The sequence below is a fragment of the Macrotis lagotis genome, chromosome 5 (assembly GCF_037893015.1).
Source record: "Macrotis lagotis isolate mMagLag1 chromosome 5, bilby.v1.9.chrom.fasta, whole genome shotgun sequence".
In the NCBI taxonomy this organism is placed as follows: domain Eukaryota; kingdom Metazoa; phylum Chordata; class Mammalia; order Peramelemorphia; family Peramelidae; genus Macrotis; species Macrotis lagotis.
Genome location: NC_133662.1, coordinates 105086571 through 105106070, shown reverse-complemented (window position 1 = coordinate 105106070; position 19500 = coordinate 105086571). Strand labels below are relative to the sequence as shown.

The 19500-nt window shown below is 35.7% G+C and overlaps 1 protein-coding gene across 2 annotated transcripts in view; it reads left to right on the top strand.

The window, feature by feature from the left end:
- Positions 1-252: 252 nt before the first annotated feature.
- The window catches only part of POPDC1 (popeye domain cAMP effector 1), a 54935-nt gene continuing 35687 nt past the window's right edge, over positions 253-19500 (top strand). The window contains exons 1-7 of one of the 2 annotated variants that reach the window (XM_074187254.1): positions 253-337; positions 1085-1198; positions 4622-4669; positions 10351-10587; positions 12959-13083; positions 16810-16997; positions 17694-17802. In XM_074187254.1, the coding sequence (XP_074043355.1) occupies positions 10362-10587; positions 12959-13083; positions 16810-16997; positions 17694-17802 (648 nt within the window). In that variant the 5' untranslated portion in view covers positions 253-337; positions 1085-1198; positions 4622-4669; positions 10351-10361. The remainder of the gene's footprint in view (positions 338-1084; positions 1199-4621; positions 4670-10350; positions 10588-12958; positions 13084-16809; positions 16998-17693; positions 17803-19500) is intronic. The other variant, XM_074187253.1, reaches the window with a different exon arrangement.

Sequence of the window (19500 nt, the reverse complement as noted above, 5' to 3'; positions counted from 1 at the left end):
TCCTCCTCGAGAGCCCCCCCCCAGCCCTCCTCAGAGCACGCCGAGGGGCTCAGTGTCTCCGCCTGGCAAGCATCTCGGCACTTGCAGTCGGGGCGCATCTGGGGGGCGCGTGCGCCGTGACAGCCCGTGCCCGGGCGCTGCCGCCACCTCCTCCTGGCTCCGATGCCTATTTTAGTCCTAACTGCGGCCGGGAGCAGGGCCCGGGGCCAAAGGCCAGGGACGGAGCCGAGCGGCGGGGGGCGGTCCCCGGCAGGCCCCCGTGCGCCCGGGCCCGGGAGCGCTTGAGCCCTCGCTCGGGGACAAACTTTGGCCACTTGTGCCTGGAGGGAAGCGAAAGGTAAGAGACCTGGGCTGGGCTGCGCTGGGCTGGGCCGGGCTGGGCCGGGCTGGGCCGGGCTGGGCTGGACGGGGGGCAGAAGCCTCCCCACTCCAGCCTCGTTCCCTGTGTCCTCCCACCCCTCCCCGGGGCGGGGGATATTTGGAACCTTGCACCTAGTGAGGGAAAATTGGAGGCGAAAGTTGGGGCGGGAGCTTAGGAATAACTTTTCCCGAGGTCTCTGGAGAGCAAGGCTGCGCCCCTTTTTTGCCCACGCCCCAGGCTGCCCTTCCCGGGGTCTCTTCGCCCTTTCCTTCCTTCCCCTGCTCCGCGATGCAGCCGGCAGCCTCTGCCACCCCGGGTCTGGGCTCGTGGCACCCTCTTTCCCCGGTCTCCTTCACTCCTCGGGGTACACCGCCAATGTAAATGGCACAGGACCGAGGTCTTGTTTGGCCCCTTACCACTCGGGGGATTTTGTTGGGCAATGGGCCTCGGTTTTCTCCCTAGTAAAATGGATTGGCCTTCGGATGCCATTCTGGGTCTCCTGCACCCAATCATTCCTTCAACCCTTACTTTTGAAAGTACTTGAGTTTCATCTGAGAGGTCTTGGTGGAGCCAGGGGCAGGGGAATTTGCCAGGAGATTTAGCCTGGCCCCCTCCCAGGAAAGATGGAAAGCCTTCTGGCCAAACCCAACTCTTTGCCGGAGCTGCACTGCTTCACCAAATCTGATTGGGTTTGGTTTTTTCTTTTGGCCCTGTCGGGTCCAGGAAAACTGCAGGTGAGGAAGGAAACAGCCATTTCAACCTCCAGGAATTACAGAATTTCGGAGTTGGAAGGATCATCAGAAGCAGTTATTTAAGTTTCCCTCCTGAAGGAGCAAGGTAAGCTACATTTTGTGTGAACTTGTATCTGTCGAAACAACTCCCATTGGGCTTAATTTTTTTTTAAGAAAGATTTTATTTATTTTGAATTTTACGATTTTCCCCTACTCTTGCTTCCCCCCACCATTCTGTTAGTCTTGAAGGTGTTTAATAGCAGGTTGAGTGGGGACAGTACCAAAATTGCAGGGTCTCCTTTGAAAAACTGGTTAGGTGCACAGTGAATACCATTTACAGTGACGCTCAGTTTTTCCTGAAAGGTGTATAGGATTTAGTCCAACTTTCAAAGTGAAGCAAGAAATCCTAAATTTTGGCAAAAAAGAATCTAAAATGGTCTCCTCCCATCACCTTCCTATTCTTTGTGGGTTTTGTGTTTACTTGGTTTGAAGGGTACTTCCCCCCCACCCCCTATCCACAATATTGCTTGGCACAGCAGATATAAAACTCAAAAGTAAATATAGCAAAATAGTGAAGCAGGTAACAGTGAAGCAATGGAGACCTAAAGGTAGAGATGGTGGTGGTAATAATTTCTTGATAAATTCCCCCATCTTCCATTTTAATAATCAATCACTCCAATTATGCTAAATATTTGAACAATGTAGTATGTTGTCAGAGGCAGAAGGAAAGATTGGGGAGGGTGCTATTTTCCTTAAATACTTTAAAATTGCCATCTTAATAAACCAGGAGCTAAATGATCTATTCAATATTGAGGGTTAACTTGGAACATGGAATGTCTCTAGGGTATGTGCTTTTTTGTAACAGAAACTTATTTTATATTTGCTTAGTAAGTTAGTTATGGTACAATAGCACCATGGTTTTAGTACTCACAGATATTTCCACATATCTGGGCTCAATAACTTGCAGCTTACAGGTAATGAAACTATAAGTAAAATATCAATGAAACTATATAAAAATAAATGTGTCGAGTCTAATTTCCATAGATAGAGGGAGTTTCCATATCAAGGTTTTTTCCTAAGGTTCAAATCATAGGTCAAAACAAACAAAAAAACCCAATACTCTTCCCTCCATCCCCAACACACCATATACTTAATCACATCTTTTGTTTTGATAGTTGGTAGGATACTCAAGAAATGTGAAGAAGAATCCAGTCCAGTTCCTAGCACATAGTAGACATTTCACAAATTTCATAAGTTTATTGACTTGGCTTCACCTGTATTCACTCAAAATGATTTTTTCTTTAGCTTTTTTTGTGTTCATACTAAAGAAAAATAACAATTAAGATGTTAAACATTTGAGAGCTAGTTTAGCATACTGCAGTGTTTCTCAAACTTGTTGGCCTCAGAACTACTCCCTTCATACACTTGAAAATTATTAAGAATCCTCTAAAGAACTTTTGTTTATGTAGGTTATATCTATCTATAGTCACTGCAATAGACATTAAAACCTCTTAGTATTATTATGAAAATAGTTTAGACTATTTTACTATTATTAAAATTATTATGAAAATAGTTTTGACCTTGCACACCTTATGAAATGGTTTTAGGGAACCCCCAGGAGTCCCTGAGAGAGAGAGAGGATAGAAAATAAGGATACTAATATCACAGTACTTCAAAGAGTTATTGTGCATCTTAAATAAAATAATGTTTTTAAAAGTACTATGCAAACTTTGAGCCATTATAGAAATGTTAGCCATTGCTAATACTAGCAGTATTATCTTGGGAAAAATCACTTAATCACTCTGTGTCTCAGTTTCTTCATCTGTCAAAGAAATTAGAAGGAATAATATGTGTACTTTTTATCTTAGAATGTTGTGTGGAGAAAAGCTCTTGGAATATCATAAAGCACTTGTAAATGTGAGCTATTCCAATTTTATGTAGTTTTATACTTTATATATTCATAAAATATATATTATTATATTTGAATTAGGTGTTTATGAATATTTTTGTATAATTTATGAAAGATTTTGCATTTTCTGTCAAGGAGTGAATATTGCAATCCAAATTTGCACATTGTGATATACTGGTAGCTTTGGTTTTAAAATGCAACTTTTCTGAAAACTTAGAACAAGAAAAAATTTTAAATGATTTAGTTGACTGATATATAAAGGAACTTGAAAACCCATGTCATCCAATCAGACTTCATTCATGTTCATACCACCTCTCAAATGCTGCAATGTTTCTTACTTTGGAGAGTAGAATCTTGATACTATAAAAGTAGGATCATATTTTGTGTTGAACTTTCATATTTTAAAACATAAGAATTTATACTTGGGAATTTGACAGAAAGCAAAAGTTTTGACTCAAGTCAAATGATCTGTTAACAATGCCACCTGTTCAGTGTTCTGAGTGTTTCTATAGTTACCTTAAAAGGTGGAAGAAATAACTTAATGCCTTTCAAATAGTTTAATATTCTTAGATTTTACACTTGCTATAAATTAAGATTGTGCTTAATTATAAACCTTTTTTGAGAGAGATAGAATTTGTGTAAGACTAGTGAATATTCTGCTTCACTGTTAAGTCCCGAATTTAGTTCCGTAGGAAGAAATTAGTAGGCTAAATTGTCATCACAGAAGTTAGTAAAAACTACTGATGATAACCAAAATATTTTAACTCTTCCCAACTTTTCTTTGGCTGCAACTAGATTGTGAATATTCATTATTTTTGTTCTAGGACTTTAAAGAATAGCTATTTGGGGAAAATTTGCCTAATGTGATGGAATATTTGCTAACAGGAAATGCTTCATCCCTAGTGTCATTAAGCACATTTAATGTGACTTTTGGGGGTGATTGGAACCAATTTATGGACTATGAGATTTAGTAATTAGTAACAAAGAAATTGGAATTTAATCTCAGACTTCTTTCTTCCTCAATAACATTTGGATCTTTTGCAGTTCTCTAATGAGATTATTCTATATTTTAGCTATTTCCATGTCTTATCCCTCTACTAGATAGTAAGCTTTATGAGCATTCAAAACTTATCTGAACTTATCTTTCTCCCTGCGCTATGCATACTATTTTACAGATAGTATATGTTTAATAAATGTTTACTGGATGGTAGTGAAGGGAATCACATTATTTGCATTCTACATAGCATATGGGTATGGACTATCAAAAAAGCATGAGTTTCATGAATTAATTCTAATGTTAAAAAAAGTCACTAAATAAGTCTTGATAGAAATACATTTGTTTTTGACATGGAAATTTTAAATGTAGTTGGATTTTAGAATGTTTTATTTTCTTTTTTCCAACAAATTGATTTCTAATTTGCCACTAGCCTTTTGCTAGTACCACTATACATTTTATCTTCAGATCAATGTGGGAATTAGACATTGCTTCTAGTAGATATTTACCATCTACTTAATGATTTTTCAGTAATTCATCTATGAAATGAAGAAATTAGATTCCAAAATTCTTTAATTATGTTTCTTGTAAATTTTGCAAAAGTTGAAAACAAATTTTTTTTTTAGGTTTTTGCAAGGCAAATGGGGTTAAGTGCCTTGCCCAAGGCCACACAGGTAGGTAATTATTAAGTGTCTGAGTTCGTATTTGAACCCAGGTACTCCTGACTCCAAGGCCGGTGCTTTATCCACTATGCCACCTAGCCGCCCCAAAAACAAATTTTTTTAACATTTAAAGAAACTTGTAATTTTTTCAAAATTTAATTTAACTCTTACTATAAATTTTAATTATTCAGCCTACCTAACTTGTACTAATTGCTTTATTTGTTAAAATCTTTATTTTGCAGGTTTTCCATAATGGAAAGAAGTAATCTACAGAGAAATGGAAATTATTATCTCAAACAGATGCATTAATTTTTAGGGTTTTCCCCCTAAAGCCAGGTAGTTTTTGTAATGGAACAGGTTTCAGAAAGCTCATAATAAAATATTTTCATTAAAGAAAGATAACCTGCAAATGATAAAGGAGTCAGTAAATGGTGCCACTTGGTGTTGAGTTTTATGTAAGCAAGTACTGACCACACAAATTTTTTTTCTGAACTATATTTATTAAAGATAAGAGTATTTAAATAAATAGTAGAATACATGAGAAATAAACCCAAAGTAGTGTTAAGTTGAGAAATTAATTTGACTTAAGTAATTAAGTCAATTAGTATAGATACAAGCTTTTTTGTTAAGATAGTTGGTTTCCAAGAAGGAATTTCTAAGTTTTCATGTCAATAGACTTCTAATTACAGATAATTTTGATCTCCTCATTTAAAAATTATTATATTAACACTCAGATTTTATCTTTAATTTTATAATTCAAAGGTTATTATTTTATCAATAATTGTTTCCTTGATACTCTTTTTTTAGGTGGTTTTTTTTTTTTGCAAGGCAAATGAGGTTAAGTGCCTTGCCCAAGGCCACACAGCTAGGTAATTATTAAGTGTCTGAGACTGGATTTTAACCCAGGTACTCCTGACTCCAGGGCCGGTGCTTTATCCACTTCACCACCTAGCTGCCACATGCTCTTTTTTTAAATCACTTGTTACAGTGACTTCCCCACCTCCACACCCAGTCAAATGTTTCTTTATAAGTTTGACTGCATATATCTAATTGTTCACCTGTAGCTCATCACCTCTGTTTCGGGAAGAATTCTGTTACATTGTATAGAAGTAAATCTTTAATTTCTGAAGTATAACATAGGGAAATTTCTAGCTGGAAAGTAAAGCAAGATTTAAGGATAATGATAATAATATTATTATTAATAATAATAATAATAGAAGTAATTAAGTTGTGTATGTGTGAGAGATAAAGACACTGAGATTATTACATTATCATCTGTGGTTAATGAACTAATCAAAATTAATATTGCCTTTACAAAAATATCATGTTTTCAAAAATAACTTAATATAGTGATTTTTTTAATCAATGAAACAATGGACTTTATTGATTAATCTTTTACAATAGCACAGTCTCTTTTTCCCCCTATCCTTTGTCCCCTCTCCAGATTAATTTATTTTAATTATGTGCTGTATTAACAAATTTGTGGTTCACTCCTATATCTATCATCATCATCATCATATTATTTTTATCACCCATCAGGATCTTTTTGTGGATTCAAGATATAGTTTACAAGAAAAACAGTACTGTTCTACCGATTAGAGTACTTGCCTTGGAGTCAAAAAGTCCTAGATTCAAATCCTGCTTCTTACAAACCAGCTTGTGATCATAGAAAAGTCATTTAACCTTTTAATGCTCTAGGTAATTCTCCAAGATTAAATGTTATGGATCAGTAGCTGTTCTGCATGGAAAGAAGTGGTTTTCTAGACACCAGTGAAAGCACAGCTCATACTGTTCCCTCTTGTAAGGGGGATAAAAAGGAAAAAAAGAAGAAGATGATTTATATTTTATTTGTAAAATTTTTGGCAGGTAGAATGATGAGAGGATAGAGTGCTGAGTGTAAAGTGAGACAAATATAAATTCAATTTCAGCCTGGGTATGGGACTCTTTTTATTGCTGTTATTCTGTTGTATCAATCATGTCCCATTCTCTGTCATCCCATTTGGGATTTCCTTGGTAAAGATACTGGAGTGGTTTGCATAGACTGATGAAATCAAAGATTCTTGATAATAAATGTAATTAAATGTACCTTAGAAAGTACTTGCACTATATTCATTTCACTCAAGGAAATGCTATAAGGATTCCTTTCAATATAAGAAATATATTAGAATTCCTTTATGGAGCAGCGGGGGAGTCTCCTGAGCTGCACCCCGGGGAACACTGGGCACAAAGTGGGGGAACAGTGGGGGACCTCTGCCAGAGAGAGCACGTGGAGCCCAGCCCTCAGGGCACACAGCAAGCAGCATGGTCTTTCCCCAGCCCTGATCTAGGAAACAGAAGCAGGTGGAGTGGGTAAGCAGGAGCCCCCGAGGGCATGAGCCCATTGAGCTGAGGGAGGGGAGTGAAGAGAGAGAGACTGCAGAGCTCTGTCCTCTTCCCCTGGAACAGGACTCTGGGGCTCTGAGCACATTCAGATCCTGATCGAAGTCTAGGCTCCCCCATAGAACAACAGGGCCCACCCCACCTCAGCCCCATGGCAGAGTGGGGCGCATATGGTCATTCACAGACCAGGAGGGAGGACAGAGCCTCACACACACTGAGACCCTTGTGGGAGTGTCCCAAAAGCTCAGGAAGCACCCCAAAACCAGGCCCAGGCTGGGAAAATGAGCAAGCAGAGAAACAAGAGGAACACTATTGAGAAATATTTTGCATATGAGCCCAAGAAGGATCAAAATACTCAGTCTGAAGATGAGGAAGCACAAGCTCCTACATCTAAAGGCTCCAAGAAAAACAGAAATTGGGCTCAGGCTATGACAGAGCTCAAAAAAGACTTTGAAAATCAAATGAGAGAGTTGGAAGAAAAACTTGGAAAAGAAAGGAGAGAGATGCAGGAAAAACATGAAAATGAAGTCAGCAGCCTAGTCAAGGAAATCCAAAAAATGCTGAAGAAAATAGCATGCTAAAAACCAGCTTAGGTCAAATGGATAAAACAGTTCAAAAAGTTATGGAGGAGAAGAATGCTTTAAAAAGCAAAATTGGCCAGATGGAAAAAGAAATAAGAAAACTCTCTGAGGAGAACAAATCCTTCAGACAAAGAGTAGAATTCAGGGAGATTGATGAATTTACCAGAAATCAGGAATCAATACTTTAAAGCTAAAAAAAATGAAAAATTAGAAGAAAATGTGAAATATCTCATTGAAAAAAACAACTAATATGGAAAACAGACTTAGGAAACATAATTAAAAATTATTGGAATACCTGAAAGTCATGATCAGGAAAAGAGCCTTGACATCATTTTCAAAGAATTACTACAGGAAAATTACCCTGATACTCTAGAAGCAGAGGGCAAAATAGAAATGGAGAGAATCCATCGATCCCCCTGAGAAAGAGATCCCAAAAAACCAACCCCTAGGAATATTGTAGCCAAATTCCAGAACTCCCAAGTCAAAGAGAAAATACTACAAGCAGCCAGAAGGACACAGTCCAAATATCGTGGAGCTGCAGTCAGGATCACACAGGACTTAGCAGCAACTACATTGGAAGCTCGTAGGGCTTGGAATATAATATACCGGAAGGCAAAAGAGCTTAGAATGCAGCCAAGAATGAACTACCCAGCAAGGCTGAATGTCCTCTTCCAGAGAAAAAGATGGACTTTCAATGAACCGGGGAAATTTCAAATGTTCCTTTTGGAATGGCCAGAGCTGAACAGAAGGCTTGATCTTCAGATACAGGACTCAGGTGAAGCACGGAGATTGGAGGAGAGGGGGGAAATATGAGGGACTTAATGAGGATGAACTGCATGTATTCCTGCATAGAAAAATGACACTGATAATACTCATATGAACCTTCTCAGTTAACAGAGCAGGTAGAGGGAGCTTTTATAGTTGAAGCACAGGAGAAAGCTGAATTCAAAGATAAAATATGGTGTAAAAATGGAGTCAATAGAAAAAAAAGGGAAATTAATGGGAGAAAGAAAAAGGAGAGGGGGGGAATAGGCCAAGATATTTCATATAATAAGATTTTTTTATTACAATGAGCTATTGCAATGATATGAAGGGGGGAGGCAAGGGGGAATGAGGGAATCTTTGCTCTCATCAGAGGTGGCTAGGAGAGGAAACAGTAGATATACTCAATGGGGTATAGACATCTGGAGTAAGAAGGAGAGGGGAGCAGAGGGAAGGGGTGGGGATGTGAATAAAGGAGGAGAGAATGGACCATGGGGGAAGAGTGGTCAGATATAACACATTTTCTTTTTTACTTCTTGCAAGGGGCTGGAATTGGAAGGCCTGTCCAGGACCATGGGGCCAGGTGGATGCTGGGCCTAAGGGGTGGTATGAGGGCTCAGGGATTCTTGGCCCCAGGACCAGGGATCTGTCTGCTGCACCACTCAGCGACCCTACAGCAGAGTCAGAGTGAAAGGAGAGAGAAAATACAGTACATGGTAGTGGAGAAATAAGAAAGGAGGGAGTTGCGATCAGCAATGGCAATGTTGGAAAAATATGGAAGTAACTTTTGTGATGGACTTATCATAAAGAATGAGATCCACCCATGACAGAGTTGTTGGTGTTGGAACAAAGACTGAAGCACATTTTTATTATCATTATTTGGGGGAGGGTGTAGGGCAAATGGGGCTGGGTGGCCTGCCTGGGGCCACATAGCAGGGTGATCTTTGAATGTCTGAGGCCAGATTTGGACCTGGGTGCTCCTGGCTCAAGGGTCAATGCTCTGTCTGCTACCCAGCCACCCCTACTATTATTACTATTTTATTTTATTTTGGGTCTTTCTTTTTCCTTCTTTTTGGTTTTTGCAGGGCAGTGGGGATCGGGTGGCTTGCATGTCACATGGCTGGGTGACTGTTGGATCTACGGGGCTGGATGTGGGCTCGGGTGCTCGTGGCTCCAGGGCTGGTGCTCCATCCATTGCACCACCTGGCCATTCCTACAATTATTACTATTATTTTTTTAATTTTAATTTTTTTCTCTCCCCTTTACTTTATCGCTCAAGCAAGTCTTTCTTCATGAGGGGGAGGGGGTATTTTGTTTACTCTTAAACAAGAATATTTTATTAATGTAAAAAAACATTTGTACAAAATGAGAATAAAAAAATAAAATTAAATAAAAAGACCTTAGAATTCCTTTATAATTGGAATTCTTTTTTAAACAATAATTTATGGAATAAAACAAGCATTTTCATAACATTATAATAAAAGAGATGATTGCACATGAAACTGCAAAATTATTATGTAGAACTTGCTATTAACTTTTAAATATATAACAGAATTATCATGCAAATTTCTTTTTTTCTTCCCTCTCCCCCACTCCCTACCCTAAAGATGGCTACCAATAGATACAAATAGGTATATTATTTTATACATATTTCTTTTATCAGATCTTTCTCTGGATGCAGATAGCATTTTTGTTCCTATGCCCCTTATAGTTAATTTGGATAGTTATAATTCTCAAAATAGTTATAATTGGAATTCTTTCTTATTGAAGCACCTAATGGATTTTAAAGTATGAATTAATTTCTAACAATTCAACTCTTAAGAACTTTTTTTAGGATAATAATATGAGTAAAATGAGACATAATTTATTTCTGTGAATTTCAACCAGTAATTTTGTTGTTAAGTAAGGAACTCTCATGGAGTGGTAATAATATAACTAAGTTTGAGCATTTCTTATTTATTTTCTTAACAGGAATTTTCACAATGAATCATACAGATCCCAATTCATTGAATGAATTAATAGCAAGAAGTCTTACATCTGAATATGAAAACCTCATGCCTGTACCTTCCAATGAAACCACTTGTGAAAACTGGAGAGAGATACATCATCTGGTTTTCCATGTAGCTAATATCTGTTTTGTAGTCGCTTTGGTTATTCCAACTACTTTCACTCTTCATATGATACTTCTTAGAGGATTGTTAACTATAGGTAAGCTAAATAATACTGTTTTTCATCATTTTTGTTGGGTTCCTGATGACCAATTCATATATTTTTTTAAATTTGATTTATTTAAGGCAATGGGGTTAGATGATTTGCCCAAGGTCACACAGCTAAGGCAATTATTAAGTGTCTGAGGCCAGATTTGAACTCAGGTACTCCTGACTCCCAATTCATATATTTTTGCCAAGATTACATATGACAAAATGAAATGAAAAGTTTTATTATCTATGACAGCTTAAAGAGTAAATTGAGATGCTTAGGGGTCCTCAATACTGATTTATTCCTTTGTACAAAGGCACATGTTTTTTTTTTGGTTTTTTTTTAGGTTTTTTTGCAAGGCAAATGGGGTTAAGTGGCTTGCCTAAGACCACACAGCTAGGTAATTATTAAGTGTCTGACGCCAGATTTGAACCCAGGAACTCCTGACTCCAAGGCTGGTGCTTTATCCACTATGCCACCTAGCCACGCCCCAAAAGGCACATTTTTTTGGGTCAGGTTCCATACTTTCATCTTCATGTTTTTTTCTGATGACTTTTTTTCAGTGTGTCAAATGTCACTTATTAGCTGTGGTCAGTGATGCAAAGTGGAGGCCTGAATCACGTACCTATTCATGGGCAGCAATGCAAGTGAAGCCTCTTTTGGTATGGTTATCTGTATATCAGGCAGAAAAAAGGGGGTTTTTATCTGAAATATGTAAATGACAGCATCAGTTTTGGTTATGAGATGGAAAAATCCTGGATTTGGAGTCAGAAAACTTGAGTTCAAATTCTACTTCTGACAGTTATTTCTTCTGTAACCTTCAAGTCATTTTCTTTTCGGGTATTTAGTTTTATAAAAGAGTTTGGGGGGTGGCTAGGTGGCGCACTGGATAGAGCAGCAGCCCTGGAGTCAGGAGTACTTGAGTTCAAATCTGGCCTCAGACACTTAATAATTACCTAGCTGTGTGACCTTGAGCAAGCCACTTAACCCCATTTGCCTTGCAAAAACCTAAATAAATAAATAAATGAGATTGGACTAAATATCTATTAATATTCTTTTCAATTGGAAGATTCTGTGGTCTTTCACAGAGAATCTTGCCTTTATTGTTGTTTGTCTGATGTCAAAGAACTAACCTTATAAAAAAAGATAAGATAATTCTAAAATTTTTTTAATAAATCTAAGAATATATATTAAAGCAGAATCATAGAAGCTATGGCTACAATGATTCTTAGAGATGATCTACTAAGGCCCATGTATTTATGTAAAAGAAAACCAAAATTTAGAGGGTTTAAAAGGAAGGACTGTTTTAGGTACTGGGGGAAAATTGCATTTGAGTTTATTATTATTATTATTATTATTATTATTATTATTATTAAGTAGACACTAAGTAAACTTTTGAAACTGAACTTATGATTATAGGTAACTCTAAGGTAGCAGAATTCACACAAAATATTATAAGAATTGCATGAAATATTAGATATGATGATTTCACCAGGGTCATATGCATTCTGTAATACAGTGTAAATTGAGTACTATTAATGATTTTCAAAAATGTCAGATATAATTCTCAAAAGAATTATTTTGTTTATTATTGTTGGAAATTAGAATGTGTTTGTTCCTATGTCATATAAATCTAGTCTTTTAACAATTTGGAGTTTTTAATTTAATTTTTTAATTAATAAAAATCTCTTTTTCTTCCTTTTACTTCACTCTAATCTCGTTTGAGAGAGAGAGAGAACCATTGTAACAAATATGTTTAATTTAGCCAATATTGTTCTATATTGATCATATCCATATATATAATATACATATACATATATCCACATATATCCATATCCACACACACATCCACACACATCCACACACACACACACACACACACACACATATTGTTCCCTATACCCTGTACCCTGAATCCATCGCTTCTCTGACAGTAGATAGGTAGTACACTTCATCATTAGTTCTCTTAGATCATGATTGATGATTGTAATAATCAGAATTCTTAAGTCTTTTCTTTCAAAGCAGTATACTTTGCAATGTTGTTATTTTTGTAAATATTATTCTCCTGTTTCTTCTCTCATCACTCTGCACCAGTTCATATAAGTCTTTCCAGATTTCTCTGAAATCATGGCTTTCATCATTTTATGACATATTAATATCTGATCACATTCATATATCATAATTTGTTTAACCTTAAGCAGAAGGATCCTAGGGTATCTTCTTAGCAATAAAAAAACCAAAATGAATGTAATGTTTCATGATTCCACAATATTTAAGTGATCTGTCAGGTGTTATTTCATATTAAAGAAAATATGTTACATGTATATTGAAAGTGAACTTGAAACATATAATAATTTATTTTTTATTCATTATTTGGCAGGTTGTGCCCTTTTTATTGTCTGGGCTACACTCTACCGGTGTGCCTTGGATATAATGATCTGGAATTCTGCATTCCTTGTTATCAACCTGCTGCATTTTCTGTACCTGTTATACAAAAAGAGACCGGTATGTAGTTCCTCTCATAGGTTAACAATGACTTTAAGTTTCATGTAAGTTTTGAACAGAAATTTTCTTGGGTACATGTATGAATTTCCAGTTATTTCAGTTCTTCTATACTCTGACTTCTCTAGTAGATTTCTATTTCTGTATATATGAAAGTAATATTTTTTGTGATTTTTGGAAACCACAAGAAACTGTAGTTTGGGAACTTATAATTCCATGAAAATTATATAATGCATAGAGGACCAATTTTTTTTGTTTTGTTTTGAGGATTTTACAAGGCAAATGGGGTTAAGTGGCTTGCCCAAGGCCACACAGCTAGGTAATTATTAAGTGTCTGAGACCAGATTTGAACCCAGGTACTCCTGACTCCAGGGCCAGTGCTTTATCCACTGCACCACCTAGCCGCCCCATAGAGCACCAAACTTGAAGTTAAGAAGACTTGGATTCAAGCCCTGTCTTTAGCATATATTAGCTATGTGATCTAGGCAAATCACTTAACTTTTCAGTGGATCAGACAACTCCCTAAGAATCTAAGTTGCAAAATAATTGCCATTGTATTGGTGGAGTGAATTTCCTCAAACGTGAAATCACTGATTGAAACGTTTCACACACACACACACACACACACACACACACGCACGCACAAAAAGGTTCTACACAAATTAAACATTTATTTAGAATTCCTGGAGTATGATAAAAATTACAAATAATGTGGGTATATTAGTCTTCCTAATAACATTTGAATGTATCTCTCATTTAGGAGAAATTTGATTGGTAATCATCAAATTCTAAAGAATAGTTTATAATATTATTTCTGGTTTATGGGATCCTTTTTCATAAAAGGACTTACAGTTTTAAGACAGTTATTTATTTAAATTATTTCCCTATGCTTAAAATTGTTGTGATTTTATCCTGTTAGGTGTTCTAAAAGTATCTGCTTTAACATTTCCTTCTACATTATGAGTTTGAGGGTTTTTTTAATTTTTTGATGGCAATTAGTAATACATGATGCTAAAAATATAATGAAAGGAGTATGGGGAATTGTCATCATTTCATCTAAAGTATGGCTGATATTGTTTATTCTTTGTCTAGCATAGTGCTGTGTTATGTACAGAATACTTTCAAGAAACACATTTTTTCTTGGACAAAACTGGACTTAGTGCAATTAAGGCACAAAATAATAATATACCCTGAAGTGCTAAATTATGAGTTATAGAGACAATAGTACAATAAGAATTTAAGCAGGGAAAGGTGAATTAAATGAGATTTGGCTTCATAGAATAAGATTTTCTGAGAATGGTAAATTGAACTAGAATATGAAGGATGGCTAGACCATGCTCCAGTAGCTATCTGGTCAGCAACTTGGTCTTAGAAAAAGACTAGGAAATAACTTTCTCTGGGTCTTCTAGCCAAGGTGTGTCAGGAGCATGACCTGAATCCAGATCTTTCTCTATTCTGCCAAGTTCTCATTATCTTAAAAATGAATAAACTGGCTCGGAGAAATTGATTCACCTATGGAAAATGTAGCGAGATACTTTAAGATGGGTTGATCTAGAATTATTTTCTGTGAATTGAAGTCCAGTTCTTATAGGACTGCCCAAGCATTTCCTATTACCAGAGCCATGAAATTCAGGAAACCTATTAGGGGATGTGCATCTGTTAGATAAACTAGAGACAATGCTACTCCTTAGACTAGTTAGACATCATATTTGTAAATGATTTTTAATCTTGTAAATATAAATTTGCTTTTGTGAACATTTTTAATACTGCCTCTTCATTAAGATAGAATTAAGAAAAGCAAAAGGTTAGAATAAGTCCTCAAAAACTTTCAGTAGATGCATGACCCTGTTGGCTCCTGGGTGCTCCTAAGAGATATTGGGTTAGGCCCTAAAATTGTATACACTTTGCACATTTTCCATTGTTCTCATAGGTAATTGGATTTCAGAATGCTCAGATGCTTCCCAGAGACAGAGTAGCTCATGTCAGAGAATAATCAAACATTAGACATGTTTAAATTGTAGAATGTGGTTTAGAGAAATGACTATTTTCTAAGGATCAGTGTTTATAAACTTTCTTAGGTATTTCTATGTGCCAAACACTGCTAATTATGTAGGGGATCTATAAACATTAAATAATCTGTGATTCAGAGATCACATGTTTTTATGTCAAATATTATAGTATTAGATAGTATTTAGTAGAGTATATTAATTATATTATGCTATGCTATATTATACAGCATTCTATTATATCTCATACTATAAAAGTCTATGAATCATATTTGCAAGAAACGAAAGCAAAAAATCATGTAATTATATACATATATATGTGTGATAGACTTATAGACAGAATAATAATGATTAAAGAAGTGCCCTTATATCAAGAAAGACCTCAATTTTAGTGCAGCTTATGACATAATATTGACTGTATAATCCTAGGCAAGTATTTTAACTTATCTGTTCTCTAGGTCAGTGGTTTCCAAGCTTTTTGATTTCAGCACTTCTTTATATGCTTCAAAAATTATTGAGGATCCTTCAAAGAGTTTTGTTTATGAGTTATACCTACTGATATTTACCATGTTAAAAATTAAAACTGATACATTTTTAAAATATTACTTCATTTTAAAATGATGAAAATAAACCTATAATATGCCAACATAGCTAATTTTATGAAAAAAATAGCTATAATTTTCAAATGTTTTACATATCTTTGAAAATTTCTTTAATATTTGGCTTAACAGAAGACAATTGAGTTCTCATATCTACTTCTGCTTTCAATCTGTGGGATTTATTGCTTTGGTTGGAAATCTGTCCTCATATAGGTAAATAGTTGTAAATGGAAGAGTACTTTAACAAGCAAATAACGTCTTAGGGGCAGCTAGGTGGTACAGTGGATAGGTCACTGGCCCTGCAGTACCTGAATTCAAATCCGGCCTCAGACACTTAATACTTACCTAGCTGTGTGGCCTTGGGCAAGCCACTTAATCTCATTTGCCTTTCAAAAACCTAAAACTATAATAATAATAATAATAAATAATAATAATAATTTTAACTTTTGCATGTCCCAAGGCTCTGCAGACTAAGTTTAGTGAACTGATGCATATTTCCTGATAATGACTATTTTGTGAACTTTTTTCTAATCCTGATGCAGAATTTAAAAGTGAACAAGTTTTGTTTTGTTTGTTCAATGCATACACACTATTAAAAAGAGTGTTTCAACAGTGGCAGGTTTCAGCATTCTATTGATTGAATAGGAAAAGCAACTATGCTTTATTATGACAATAAGTAATATATTATGATAAACTATTCAGTTATTTCATAACTTATAGGAAGAGAAGTTATGAATATGAAGCACCTTCTTATACATTTACACTGTTCAATTTCAGTGAAAATATTGCCCTAAAAAAGAGAATAGGCAAGAATTTTGTCCATATTGTCAGCCAAGGTTATAGTATTAGTTGCTTTTGCTTAATTTTTTATCCTTTTATTACAAGGAAGATTTTTATTCTAGGCCAGATTATTGTTAGATGGAGGAGGCTATATATTCGAAATTACTTAGTTATAACAAAAGACATCAATAAATTTTTTAAAATGAATCTAAAGTAAAAATCAACACCAATTATCTTAATATAAGCAATACTTTAAGATGAGTGCAAGATACATAATATAAATTGGAAACATTTTTGTTTATTGAGTCAACCCTTTTAGCTGGTCCTTATTCTTTGTATTCCAGATAAAAATCGAAAAGGAACTCACTGGTGTATACCGGCGAATGTTTGAACCACTACATGTACCCCCAGAATTGTTCAAAAGATTAACTGGACAGTTTTGCAATATTCAGACTCTAAAAAAGGGCCAAACCTATGCTGCAGAAGATAAAACATCTGTGGATGACCGCCTGAGTATTTTATTGAAGGGAAAGTGGGTGCTATATGGAATTTGAGGCTCTTATTTTAGATAGCAGTAAAACAATAATAATTGACGGCAATAATTGGATTTGTTGAGATATAACTGGTGGAGATTACTAGAATATATTTCTTTACACCTTGGTGAATTCACAGAATTCTGCAAGATGCTTTTTTTTCTCCTTTCACATTTTTCTTTGCCTTTTAAAGTAAGAGGTTCAGAATTGCAGTTGCTATAACAAATAATAATAAAATTAGAATACAAATAGAGGAGGTTCTTGAAGTTTTGTTGCAATGTTTTAAGTCTTATATCTGGGGGGGGCAGAGTTGGGGGAAATTAATTTGGTTGTTTTATTCTCTGATGATTCCTAGAAATTTATCTTCTTAGAATGATGCCACATATTATAGGATTGTAATTATTATGTCACATGACTTGAGGTATCACGGCATCAACAGTGGATTTGGCCTTAGGGAGAGATGCTCCACACTCCAGGGAGAGATGCTGCACACTCCAGAGAGTGATGTCAGTTTCATGGGTTAAAAATTTGACCAAAGATTAATATGTCTGGCATCTGTGCTCAGTCTTCAAAAACAAAACAACTTCAAAATTCCAGAAATTGATGAGGATGTTAAATATGTTCAGTTTAAATTCATTTTACCATTGTTGCCAAATTGTTATGTGCATGTTATTAACAAATATTTTTATCATCAGAATGAAGGTCTCCTATCGAGGACATTTTCTGCATAATATTTACCCCTGTGCCTTTATAGATTCCCCTGAATTTCGATCAACTCAGATGAACCGGGGTGAAAAATTTCAGGTAAGTTTCATGTGAGTTACAATATCTAGGTGTAGGTCAAAGAAAACTGCAAAATTGTCTCCTGAGTCCACAAAAATTAAATACATGGATAGTTGTGAATGCTAGCTGTGAATAATCAATATGCAACATCCATGACATAGGTAGAGTTCACTTAAAATCGATGACTTTCATTTACAGATAAAACTACAAATTGGCTTGCTTCTAAGAACTTAATGGAACCTTGAAAATCCTTATTATAGAGGAGAAAATGATTAACTTCTATTTAATGAACATACTTGAGAATGAGTTTCTTTATAGTGGTGATAATTTATATGTGAAAAAGTCAGTATGCTTAATTTCTTTTGTATCCCCAGAAAGAAATAACCGCCTCATTACCTGATTCTCTTTTCTTTTTTTTATAATGTAAAGAAAAAAAATGCTACCTTATTTTCACAAATAACCATTATTTCATTAATGCTAGGAAGATAGTGATGGAATTTTTTCTCTTAGATGCTGTTATCTTTATTTCTTGGCCAGACAGTAACTTTGATTTGGTCATACTTTGTGATTTCATCAGTGTGAGTAAAGTATGAGATTTAGAAATGGCTAAGATATATATTGACTAAATTCCATAGAAAATATGGATCTTGAAATATGGATGTAACAGTAGAATAGAATAGAATGGCAATAACTCTTTTTGTAAAGATAACTGAGAAGAAAAGTTCAAGTAATGGGTACTGGTGAAGTTTTACATTTTGGAACTTCAGAGAAAAGAGTATTTGAGGAAGGCAAAGATTCATGAACTGTCAAAGTCTCACCTTACTTCCTTCCCTCTGAGATTACCCTCATTTCATCCTGTGCATATCTTATTTGTACATTGTTGTTTGCATATTGTCTCCCCTGTTAGACTTGCGAATGGAAACAGTTTTTATCTTTCTTTGTATCCTTTAGCATTTAGCATTGTGCCTGCCACAGAAATAAAAGGTTAGTTGACTGACTTCCTACCCTTCTTGATAATCAAAGTCATTAAATATTGATAAGTTTGGAAACTGACTCTGACCCTACCCTCCCAATGTAATTTGTTCCATTAGCTTAGTCTGCTTCTTCCTGGAAACTGAGAGTTCAAGAGATTTGATTCTTAAGATAGCATGGCTTGGTGAGGGATAATAGTTTTGACTTTTCCAGAAGCTTTACTCAGCATATCTCTGTAGAAAATGCATGGAGAACTATTTCTCAATGGACAAATGGATTATTTTTGATGATGATGGTGGTGGTGGTGGTTACAGAAAAAAAAAACTTTTGAAATTACAAAATGCTGATTATTATGCTACCTCATTTAATCCTCAAAATAATCCTAGTAGGTAGTTACTATTATTATTTCCATTTTATAGTTATGGAAGCTAAGACTCAGAGAGGTTGACTTCATAACTAATAAATGTCTGACTGAAATTCGAACTCCAGTCTTCCTGACTCACAGTCCAGAACTTTATACTTTGCTATGCTTAAGAATTCTATGATTAGAAAAAGGAGTGGCTAATATAAACCTATGAGAGACATTATAGTTTTGTTGTTTCAAAAACTCTATTGCCAGCAATGTTCAAAAATAAAAATAGTTCTCAGCTATCTATGTTTGTCTTTTGCCAGCTTGTCCACAGATGGCCAAGTCTGGGCTTATAGCCACTGGCTCTCTATTACCTGTGCCAGGAAGAGAATGATTGA